The sequence below is a fragment of the Pteropus medius genome, unplaced genomic scaffold, assembly GCF_902729225.1.
Source record: "Pteropus medius unplaced genomic scaffold, Ma_sr-lr_union100, whole genome shotgun sequence".
In the NCBI taxonomy this organism is placed as follows: Eukaryota; Metazoa; Chordata; class Mammalia; order Chiroptera; family Pteropodidae; genus Pteropus; species Pteropus medius.
This window is the reverse complement of record NW_024351543.1, coordinates 6,244,922-6,257,877: the sequence shown is the minus strand read 5'-3', so window position 1 is coordinate 6,257,877 and position 12,956 is coordinate 6,244,922. Positions and strand designations below refer to the sequence as shown.

Sequence of the window (12,956 nt, the reverse complement as noted above, 5' to 3'; positions counted from 1 at the left end):
GGGTGGGGAGATGTGTGAAAAAAGGAGAAAGAATTAAGAAGTACAAATTGGTATTTACAAAATAGTCATGGATGTCAAGTATAGCACAGGGAATAGAGTCAATAATATTGTAATAACTATGTATGGTGTTAGATGGGTCCTAGATTTATCAGTGTGATCACTTTGAAAGTTATATAAATGTCAAATCACTATGTTGTTCACCTGAAACTAAAATATTGAATGTCAACTGTAAATAAAAAATAAATTTTAAAAAACCACTAAATTATAGCAAAAATTCTTAATCTTTGGTAAAAATAAATATAACATTAAAATGCATATTACCAGATTCCAGCTACACAAATTATGATACCTCATATTTGAGATGGGATATATGATTGATATTTTAACAATTATCCTTGGACTTGCTATTCAAAATGAAATCCATAGACCAGCATGGACATCACCTGAGAGCTTAGGAGAAATTCAGAATCTCAGGCCCCACCCCAGAATCAGAAAGTGCATTTTTTTAAGAACCCCAGATGACTCATATATACATTAAAGTTTAGGAAACACTTCTCAACATGATTCTGATATAGATAATCTATGAAACTACATTTTAAGAAACACTGTTCTGTGGATGACTGACTGCTGCTTACTTACTCTCGAGTCAAGATAAGAGCTTAAATTACTAAATTAGGAGTAAGGATAAAGACTTGCAGCTTTGTAGTCTCTCCAAAACAGCTAATGATAATTATAATAATGATGATAATGAGAACTACAACAACAGCCGAGGAAAGGGGCAGATAGCTACCCTAAGATTCCTTTAGCTTCTTAAGTCAAAGACTGATATTTAAGAATTTTAGTGGAAAAATCTGAATCATGTAAATAAAGAGATAAAGAATTAAAATTTCTTTAAGAAAAATATATAAAATTTTGGACAACCTGTACCTAGCTAGAACTATAATACAAGAGACAAAATTAAACATATAAGTGAAAATGTAGATGAGTTTCATTCATAGTCTTAATTGGCTGCCAATCAACTAATCAGACAGTAATAAACTCTGTCAATTTTGTCGTCTATAATTAGTTGAGAAACTGTCAAACACAAGTCAAATTTTAAAAATAAGCCTAAGCTCTGTAGTTCCATAAAGAATAACATCATGATTTCTTCTAACAAATGCACCTCGGAGAAGCTTATTCTCATTCTCCTATGGCAAAAGAAAAAATATTTTCTACCTTCACTTAAATTCATAGAATTTTAAAATTTTTGAATGAGAGAATTGAGTTAGAGGAGGCCATGTGGGGAGCAGGAATGAGGCACTGGTCTCCTGGCCAGGATGATAAAAGTATAATGGAGACCCATAATCTCACCCCACCCAGCAGTATTGAGGCACCTCCATCTATCCCAGATATCAGGAAGAATAACTAGAGAAACTGAACTTCTACTCCCACCTGTTAGTAACAAGATGACATCTGTCCTTTCTATGCCAGAGAAATGTCAAAACAACCCAACCGAAACAGAAGGCTTAAATAAGACCTAGAGTTTCATAACACAATATCCAAAATGTCCAGTTTTAACTTAAAAAAAATCACGTCATACCAAGAAATAGGAAATTCTCAATTTGAATTTAAAAAGACAATAGATACCAACACCAAGATGATACAGATGTTATAATTCACTGATAAATATTTAAAAGAAGTTATCATAGAAATACAATAAGCTAGTATGAATGAAATGAAATAAAAATATAGAAAGTCTGAGTAAAGAAACAGGAGATAGAAAAGAACCAAATGCAAATTTTACTACTAAAAATACAATAAAGAAAAAATTTAAAACTATGTTATACATAAATATATTCTCAACAGCAGAATGGAGGGGACAGAAGAGTCAGTGAATTCAAAGATGAAACAATATCAATTATCCAACTGGAACAACAAACAGAAAATAGATGTAAAAAAAAAAAAGAAAAAAATACCAGAGACTCGGAGACCTTTGGGAAAAAATAAAAGATTCAATATTACTAGGTTCCCAGAGGGAAAGGGAAATAGAATGGAACTGAAAAGTAGTAAAAGAAATAATGTCTAAAACCTCCCCAAATTTGGCAAAAGATAAAAATATTCAAGATGCTGAGAAAAACCGAACAATGAATGAAATAAAACCAAGACAGAGCATAGCCAAACATCAGAAAACTTAAAAAAAAAAAATCTTGAAAGCAGCAAGAGAGCAATAATATCTTTACTAAAGGAAAAAAATTCCGATGATAACAGATTTCTCATCAGAAACAGGAGGCCAGAAGAAAGTAGAACACTATTCAAGAGTTTAAAGAACTCTCAAACAAAACCTCATAGACACAGACAACAGTTTAGTGGTTACCAGAGGGAATGAGGAAGAAATGGGGAGGTAGATAAAGGTAAAAGGGGTCAAATATATGGTGATGGAAGGAAATTTAACTTTGCGTGGTGAACACAATGTAAGCTACATATGATGTATTACTGAAGTATATACTTGAAACCTATATAATTTTATTAACCAATGTTACCCCAATAAATTTAGTAAAAAAAAAAAAAACCCTCAGAATTCTGTATCTACCAAAAATATCCCTCAGGAATAAATGAAAAATTATGACATTACATTAAGTGGAGGAAAACTAAAAAATTGTCACTGAAAGACCAATCTGTCTCTCTATACAAAAGTGTAGGGTCAAATCTACTCAAACAACTGAAACAAACAAAAAATCAGGATGACAATATTTGAATAGGTAATATTTTTAGTGGTAAAGAAACAGGAGTATAACAACTCTTGGCCTATCTTTAAATTTAATTACCTGAAATTTCTGCTACATTATTTGTTTTAAAATTTAAATAAAATAACCAAAATTATATCTAATCTAAAGAAAGAAGTCCTATCTAGTTTTAGCGAATATCTATAATAGAAACGTGCATCTCAAAAAATACTGGATACAATAAAAATTTCCATTGATGCTGAATCTTAAAATACTGTAGACATAATACTCATGAATACTACTGAGAATAGTGAATGTTAATAATTTAAATAATGTAGTGTGCATATGAAAAGAAAAAGAAAAAGCTTCAGATAGAAAAGAATGTACAGCTGCCATCCTTTTTTCTTACTATACCTACAAAATAGGTTGATTTAATTAAGCACTGCCAATATAGAGATGATGCTTTATGAACTATTACCATTCAACAAAATGAAATGAACACTATCCTGAGCCCTCAGAAATGACTGCCTGTCTCTATTATTCACCTACTTCAGTTTGAATAGCACTTGCTAATCTGCATAAATTTACTTCTCAGAGGTTTTTCTTTCATGAACACCAAATTTTGCTGTGATGGCCATTCCCATTCACTGCAAATAGTGTGATTGTTTTCCAAATAATAAACAAATATCAGAATATTTTACAAATTACAAGGACAATAAAATACAAATTTTACTTAATCCCAAGGTATATTATCAGTTAAGTGGATGTGTTTTATGTTCCAGGCCTGGTTGAACCCAACATTAGAAACATCAAAATTTGGTACAATTTGATACAAAAAAAAAATCTAATAACTTTTCCCATATCTATCTGCATAACTTTCTCTTTCTGATTATTAATATTTCATTCTAAAATGGAGAATCTAAATTTTGATCAAATTACCATCTTAAACATTAGCCTTGGATATGTAGTAGTGTTCAACAGTACCAACATTTTTATATATCTAAAACTTTTGTCTCAGTATTTTTTATGTAAAAAAAAATTAAGCAAAAGGGTGAAAGTATAGGCTGTAACTGACACGATTAAAAGGTTAAAAATATGTTTACTATCTACTTGGCTCAAATTTTAGGTCAAGGTTTTCAGCACTCTGGCCTAGGAAAAAGAAGTGCTGGTTTACAGGGAAGAGAACAAATGGTTAGGAATTCCCCATTAGTAAATGACTAAATCTATATTAATTATGAATTTTCTATGAAAATAAACTATTATAAAAGCAAGCATAAATATTGAATTATTTCTAGCTACTAAGATTATTAAAAAAAGTCTTTCAAAAGTTAATCTAGTCTACGGCCATGCCACCCTGAACAAGCCCGATTCCATCTGATCTTGGAAGTTAAGCAGTGTCGGGCCTGGTTAGTACTTGAATGGGAGACTACCTAGGGGGACCAGGTGCTGTAGGTATAAAAAATTTTAAAAAATAAGGATCGTAAGCTGACAAGGGCCTTGCAATCTGTGAGGTCAACCAAGGGTTGCCTCGCCTAAAAAAAAAAAAATTAATCTAAAACTTGCTCAGGAAATTGTTTTCTTGTACATTAAAAAATTGGTTAACTCATACATCCTTACCGTTCTCGGTTAAATTTAAGAGAATGAAGAATAGCTGGCCTTTTTTGTCTAAGGTTCCATAAATGAAGTGTATCATCTGAACTTGCACTGACCAAAGCACCCTAGAACAAAAAGAAGATAAATTAAGCAAGTGATTTACTTAATTTAGGGGTTTTTGTGAAACAAAAACAAGATCATTTACTGAATTGTTCATTGTTTAAAGAGCTATTTGTATCTATATAACCTAGAAATACAAGGAAGGTCAACTGCACAAACTTCAAGGAATGCTAAGAACGCTGGAGTGGAAGAAGCAAGTAAACTATAGCACAAGATGACTATCTCAAGAAATATACACATACCGATTAGAGAAATAATTACTATTAGTATCATTGTGACTCTTAAGAATTTTTTTTGCATTTTCTTTGGGAAAAACTTAGTTTAATCCTCTTGTTTCTACTATTCATACATATACTACATAGCTTTACAGAGAAACAAATATCCAACCCAGTTTTAAAATTCAATCTGGTCATATAAAAATTCTCTATTTGTAAGAATCTTCTATATACTGTGGTTGGAAATTATATATTCTTCCTAAATAGTATATTTAGTATAATTAAATGTTTTACAGTTCAAAAATCTTCGTCTATAATAAAGAAAACATATATAACAAAAGAAAACATTTCTCCAACTAGAATTCAGTATAACTTCAAAAATAATACTAAGATTTGTTTTATAAGACCTCCAAATACAAATGAATCCTATTTCAAATACAATACGATATTCTCTATTAATATGGCACACACCAGATAACTAGCTGCCATATATATACAAAGTCATACGTGGCATCCATGTGTGTATATATATATATATATATATATATATATATATATATATATATATAAACACACACACACACACACACACACATATATATATACATATACATATATGTATATATATACGCACACACATACACATGCACACACACAAACTATTTATTTTACTGATTTCAGTAATATCATCTTAAACTATGTCAGAACTTTTACCATTATGAGTTTCCCAGATAAAAATGTCAATTCTTGCCCTATGACAGATCCTGAAGCTACTCTAGAATATTTAATGTGTTCTATAAAAGTGACCTTGCAGAATCATGGTGGTCCTGAGATACCAAAAATTCTTACTTTCCAAAGTGCTCTGTCACAGGTAACCTTTCATAGTTTATAACATCAATCACAGATATAAAAATGATTATCCCATTTAGAGACTAGGAAAAACTCTACTGAAATTTTTAGAATTTATTTCTTCTTCAGGAATTAGAGAGAAGAAGATAGGAATCTAAATGCTCTTCCATAACAATTCCTAAGACAAAAATGTTCATGTATCCTACAATGGTTCTCTTTATATTCTGTACCTGTGAATTTAGTCTCAAAGAAAAATAGTTTTTAAAAAGGCTATTATAATCAGACTGTATCCATTTTAAAATGTTTTAAAATTTTGTATAATTTGCACATTTGTATATACATATATAAACACACATGTTCAAAGAGGTATACACTGATATATACACTTGAATATGAATTCACAGATAATTACATTCCATGCAATAAAATATGCCCTATACATGCCTTGAGAATTTTTGTTTGTTTCCTTATTTTATTTGTAATCTATTCCCAAATGTTTCATGTATACAAACTGGAAAATTATTAGGATTGCTTAGAAGTGCTTGATAAGCTACAATATTTTTTGACATATAGGATTCTGATCTTATTTCTTGGGAAAGTGAAATCATTTTGGATAAGGTGAGTATAAAATGTGATACTGAAATTAATAAAACCTTCTCCATGTTAAATAGTTATATGTTATGCAAAAGATACAATATGCCACAGACAATGGAATTAAAATAAAGCAACATATGTCAATAATATTTTAGTATAATAGTTGAATAAATCTAAGAAGGAAGTCAATATTTATTCTACAAAACTAGGAGGTAACGTCATTGGAGGGAAGTAAACAGGACTACTGAGCATAACAGCACCAACAAAGATATAAGACACATCAGCAGGGTGTCTAGGGCTCATTTACAAAAGCAAAGTGACTCTACAAGAAGCAATACAGAAGATCTATGAAAAGATTAAAAACTGTGAATGAAAATACCAATCATGAGGTTAGAAACTGAGAAGTTTGGGAAAATGTACAGAACCTGAGTGTGAGGTAGATCAAGGTGAGTAGTTTAGGATAAACAATGTAAACAATGGAAAAATGTTAAAGGTTTGTCTTTATACATTCTTAGTTACATAGCACAGAGTCAAATTTGGGGCCTAAAGACAATTCTCAGAGGATTGGACCCAGTGGAAATACTGGAGAACAATTTATGCCTGCCAATACATATCCAACAGACTGAGATCTCGCATCTAGGAGCTGCAGAGTAACACAGACTTCAGAAAGGTTGTCATTCTAGATACTAATGACTAGCTATTACAAAAAAAATTTTTTTAATGTTTTCTCTTTTCTTCCTTATTTCTCTCTCTCATTTGGGTACCCCAAGCTAGACTGCGCACAAGGTTTGTCAGTAAGGAAAATCTCACAGCCTTCTAAGAAAGATTTTGAATCAAGAGAAGTTAAAAATAGACATCTGACAATACCAGAAATTTTTCATGCTTCAGATATCTCTGATACAAAGTTACATGAACCATTTTACCCATGCTTATGATTATAAATTCTTAGAAAGAGATATATACACAAATATATGGAGACATTGAATTTAAAAAATCATTGTTTATGCCATAAGAGAACAATGAGTAGTACCTCATTTTTTTCTCAAGCTATTGAGTTCAATCTGCAAAGTGCCTTAGGAGATTTTGTATAGCAAAAACTCTTTAAAGAATTTTTGCACTACCTGGCTCATTTAACATAAAAGAGCTCAAGAAGACTCAAGGGTCCACTATAAAAATGTGAGTCAAGAAGTTGTTAGGTAGCCTTCAACTAATGGAAGATCTTCAAACTTTCTTAGCTTTGTAAATACATACTTTTTCTTTAGGGAGTTTCTCAACACCATAAGTCTATAAAAATAGGTTTAGGGTAGGCAGCCTATTGTCATAATAGCTATGGATACATAAATAAACACAAATGCATATATATATACCAACAAATGCATATGGAGATATATATAGATAAAAGAACCATAGGTAAATAAGTGAAAAGATTATTTCATGGAAGATAAAGACAAAATATAAAATTAGTGCTGAACTACAAAGTTTAAGTTGGTGGGAGGAGAATGTATAGAAGAAAAGTTTAATGGTCAGTAAAGCAATCAATGAATTTTAGTAATTTTTAAAAAAACATTTAAATAATCTATAAATTATGCCACATCATCACAACAAGATCTTCTAATATAATAAGCTCTTTCTTTTAAAATTTAATAAATTGACAAATATAATACAGTTTTATGAAAATATGACCATGAATAATATTGCATACATATGTATCTTCAAGCATTTAGAATCATAATATAAAAAAGATTAATAAAAAAGATTATATAATGAATGCAGTGTGTGTGTGTGTGTGTGTGTGTGTGTGTGTGTGTGTGTGCGCGCGCGCATGTGTGAAATAATCAAGAAAATCCTTACCTCATTGATCAGGAATTGGAGCTGCAGGACAGCTGCACCACTTTCATGCTGGCAATAACAATCAACGCCAGGTCTCCCGAGTCTAACATAAATAAAAGTTAAGGATTCTAATATTTTAATTAGCACTAATATTAATGAGTAAAGGAGAAACTAACTTAATAACTGATGTTTTGCTTCTTAGTTAACCTAATTTTCATAAATAATTAAAAAATCTTAGTCTTTGTTGATGCAAATTACATTATATACCACAGGACCTCAGCAAAATCGTCAAATAAAACATTCATCGCACATGTCCTCCCTCAATAATTTGGCATCCATACACAGACAAAAATATCTTCATGGGAGCTTCCAGATCCAAGTAGGAGATTGTGAAACTCTAGTGCAGTGCAAGAATGAAGAAAGCCATTCTGAGAAGGCAGGCTCACATCCAGGTGGCTGACTCACTGACTGTGGTCTTGGCTACAGAAATGGAAATAACTCTGTACCCCTAAGACCTCGGCGATAGCCTTGCCTGTCTGGCTTTATGTTTATAACCAGCAAATGCCATACACCAAGGGACCCCGAGGAGTCACGCCCACCCATGCATCAAGTAATAGGCATTCAGACATTGGTCCTAGCTGTGGATCTAGAAGACACTTTCGATTCAGCTTCTGCCCCTCTTGGCTGAGTGCAGGGGCCTGTGAAGGTAAGCTTGGCAAATTCAATCAGTCTGTAGATTCTGAAATGGCCCTGTAACAGACCTCCAGACCATCCCAGCCCCACTGACATATGGACCCTTTAGAAGACACTTTTGTCTGCACCCCCAAAGATCTTGAAAGGGACCAACCTCCTCCTTCAGTCTTTGCTAAGCTGCTGTGCTGAGCAGGCCTGCTGGCATAGGTAGCAAACAGGATAATTTCCATCTGTGCTCCCAGAGGTCCTGAAAGGGCCCTGTGCATGGCTCCAGCTTCCCTACAGCCACAGTCTGCTAGAAGTCTTAAGAGTCCAGGGTCCCAGTTGGAGACATTCTCATCTGGAGATCCTGAAAGGGCCCTATACTTTATTACAGACCCCTTTCAGCCACAGTCCATTAGCAGGAATACTGGCATGGGGACTAAGCAGGAAATACTCCCATTTGTGACCACAGATAACTTAAAGCAGCCCTTTACACAGCCCTAGCCCCCTCACAACCATAGTCAGCAAGTAGTTCTGAGGTTCCAGGATCCTGATGAGAAACACTCCTGTCTATAACCCCGGAGACTCTAAGAGGGCCCTACCTCCTAGTTATAAACCATAAGCAGTCTAACCAGCACAGGGACCTGGCAAGAGACATGATCACACCACAGGAGGTCCTGAAAGGGCCCTATATGCCACTCCAGCCCCTCTAGCCATGGTTAGGGACCAATCCAGCTCATCCAGTGATCTGAAGGGAAACATTCCTGTCCATGCCTGCAGAGCCAGGTCTGTGAACCTCAGTTTTGGCTATGGAATCTGAAATAGTCCTGACAGTCACAGTTCAGGGTCAGTCCTGCCCACCAGGGATCCACCAGGGACCCACCCGGTGACCAGGCAGCGGACTTCTGGAGGAACTTACACCCACAGTATACCTGGCAATAGGCCCACTGTTTGAGGATCCTTGCCCAAGTGCCACCCCACAGAACAAGGTACTAGAGGCAGTTGTATCCATCCAGGGACCAAAACGGATCCACACCAGCTTTAGCCCTGGTAACAAATCCACTAACCACAGACCCCATTGCAGACCCAGTGAAAGCCTCATAAGTAGCTCCAACCCAGCACAACTGCAATTTCAGAGGTAATTCTGTCAACTCAGAGAACAGACATAGAAGGTCTTTGACTTCTAAAACCAGTCTATAAAGACTAGAAGTGTTTGCTGTCACAAATACAAAGACACCAATGCAAGACTACAAAGTTCATGAAGAATCAGGCAAATTTGATACCACCAATGGAAACTAATATAGCTCCAGTAACTGACTCCAAAAAAATGGAGATCTATGATTTGGCTGACAAAGAATTCAAAATTATCAGCTAAAGAAACTGAATGAAATGCAAGAGAAAACAGATAAACAAAATCATGAAAACAATTCATGAACAAAATGTATTTAATAAAGAAATAGCGACCATAAAAAAGAATCAAACAGAAATCCTAAAACTGAACAATACAATGACAGAATGGAAAAATTCAACAGAGAGTTTCAACAAGTGCCCTAATCATGCAGAAGAAAGATTTGGCAAACTTGAAGACAAATTATTTGAAATTAGCCAGTTAGAGGAAGAAAAAGAAAAAAGAAATGAAAAAGAATAAAGAAAGCCTAACTGAATTATGAGACACTATCAAGCAAACAAACATTCACATCATGAGAGTCCCAGAAAAAAAGAGAAAGGGGAAGAAAAATTATTTAAAGATGTAATCATTAAAAAGTCCCAAATCTTGGGAGAGAAATAAACCATCCAGGTACAGGAAGCACAAAGGGACCTAAACAAGATGAACTCAAATATGACTATTATGAGACACATTATAATCAAAATGTTAAAGATCAAAGAAAAGAAGAGAACTTTGAAAACAATAAGAGGAAAATAACTCATCACATAAAAAGAAATCCTCATAAGCTTATCAGTGGATTTCTCTGCAGGCCAGGACATAGTGCGGTGATATATTCAAAGTGATAAAAGAAAAAATCTGCCAAGTTAGAATACTATACCCAGTAAAACTGTCCTCCAAAAAAGTTTAAAGAGAGATAAAGACATCCTCAGAAAAAGAAAAGCTAAGGGGTTCATTACCGCTAGACCAGCCATATAAAAATGATAAAGGGAGTTCTTCAAGTTGAAATGAAAGGACACTGTGTAAAAACATAAACATATAATAGTGTAAAACTCATTGGTAAGAGTAAATATATTGTTAAATTCAGAATGTCCTAATCCTGTAATGGTGGTATATAAATTACTTGTATTTCTAGTATAAAAGCTAAAGATAATTTAAAAGCAACCATAGCTATGGTAATTTGTTAATGGATGCACAATATAAAAAATGTGAAGTGTGAAAACAATACCATAAAATGTAGGGGAAGGAGTAGAAAAAAGTGTTGAGTTTTGTGTGATTAAAAGTAGTCCTAGCCACAGAAGCCAGACAAGAAAGAGAAATAAAAGGTATCCATATTGGAAAGTTAGAAGTAAAATTGTCATTATTTGCAGATGGTATGATACTATATAGAGAGAACCCTAAAGATTCCACAAAAAAATAAAAATAAATAAAGAAAACTGTTAGAATTGATCAATGAATTCAGTAAAGTAGCAGGATACAAAATTAATATTCAGAATTGCATTTTTATACACCAATGATGAACTTTCAGAAAGAAAAATTAATAAATAATCCCATTTACAATTGCATCAAAAACAATAAAATACTTAGGGGTCAAATTAACCAAGGAGGTAAAGACTTATTCTCAGAAAATTGTAAGTTGTTAAAAAAGAAATGGAAGAAGATACAAATAAATGGAAGTATATACTGTTGCTCATGTGTAGGAAGAATCAACATCATTAAAATAACTATACTATCCAAAGTAATCTATAGATTCAATGCAATCCCTATCAAAATACCAAAAGTTTTTCAGAGAACTAGAACAAATAATTCTAAAATTTACATGGAAGCATAAAAGACTCCAAATAGCCATGGCAATCTTGAGAAAGAAGAACAAAGTAGATGGTCTCTTCAACAAATGGTGTTGGGAAAATTGGACAGATATATGCCACAAAAAAAAAAGAGACTGGACCACCTTTTTATACCATATACAAGAATAGACTCAAAATGGATAAAAGACTTAAATGAAAGACCTAAAACTATAAAACTTGTTGAAGAAAACATAGGCAATAAACTCTCTGACATTGCTAGTAGTAATTATTTTTTAATATATCTCCTCAGGCAAGGGCAGCAAAAGAAAAAAATAAACAAATAGGACTACATCAAACTAAAAAGTTTTTGTACAGGAAAGGAAAGGAAACTATCAACAAAATGAAAAAACAATCTACAGAATGGGAGAAAATATTCACCTATGATACATCTGATAAGTGGTTAATATCCACATTTTATAAAAAACTCATACAAGTCAACACAAAAAAAACATGGGCAGAAGACCTGAATAGATATTTCTCCAAAGAGGAAATAAAGATGGCCGATAGACATATGAAAAGATGCCAAGATTACTAATCATCAGAGAGCTGCAAATTAAAACCACAGTGAGATATCACCTCATCCCTGTGAGAATGGCTATCATCAATAAATCAAAAAACAATAAGTTTTGGTGAGGATGTGGAGAAAAGTGATCCCTTGTACACTGTTGCTGGGATTGCAAATTGGTATAATCACTATGGAAAACAGTCTGGAGGTTCCTCAAAAAAATAAAAATAGAACTACTTTTTGACCCAGTAATTGTACTTCTGGGTATTTATCCAAAGAAAACCAAACACTAACTCATAAAGATCTAGGCACCCCTATATTCATGACAGTGGCTATTCACAATAGCCAAGATATGGAAGCAACCTACATGGCCAGCAACAGACAACTGAATAAACAAGTTATGGTTTATATATACACTGGAATATTACTCAGCCATAAAACGAATGAAATCCTGCCATTTTCAACAACATGGATGGACCTAGAGGTTATTATGCCGCATGAAATAAGCCAGAGAAAGATAAATACCACATGATTTCACTTATATGCAGAATTAGGAACAAAAGGAACAAACTAAATGAAGAGACAGATACAGAGAACAATCTGGTGACTGCCAGAGGAGAGAGGGGTCGGGGAACTGGGAGAAAAGGTGAAGGGATGAAGACATACAAATTAGTAGGTATAAAACAGTCATGGAAATGTAGAGGACAGCATAGGGAATATAGTCAGTAGTACTATAACAGCTACATGTAGAACCAGATTAGTGATAAAGTATTCAGGGGGATCACTTTATAAACTATATAAATGTCTAACCAATGTACTGTATACCTGAAATTAATTTTAAAAAATGAGTTGTTAGTGTCT

The 12,956-nt window shown here is 33.4% G+C and overlaps 1 protein-coding gene and 1 pseudogene across 3 annotated transcripts in view; one reads left to right on the top strand and one right to left on the bottom strand.

Moving 5' to 3' along the window:
• Nucleotides 1-12,956, bottom strand: part of STXBP5L (syntaxin binding protein 5L) — a 260,367-nt gene that overhangs the window by 207,601 nt on the left and 39,810 nt on the right. For all 3 annotated transcript variants that reach the window (XM_039843137.1, XM_039843139.1, XM_039843138.1), the window contains exons 4-5: nt 7,925-8,006; nt 4,320-4,420 (exon numbers count right to left, since the gene is read on the bottom strand). In XM_039843137.1, the coding sequence (XP_039699071.1) occupies nt 4,320-4,420; nt 7,925-8,006 (183 nt within the window). The remainder of the gene's footprint in view (nt 1-4,319; nt 4,421-7,924; nt 8,007-12,956) is intronic.
• On the top strand, nt 4,039-4,157 carry LOC120586815 (uncharacterized; annotated as a pseudogene).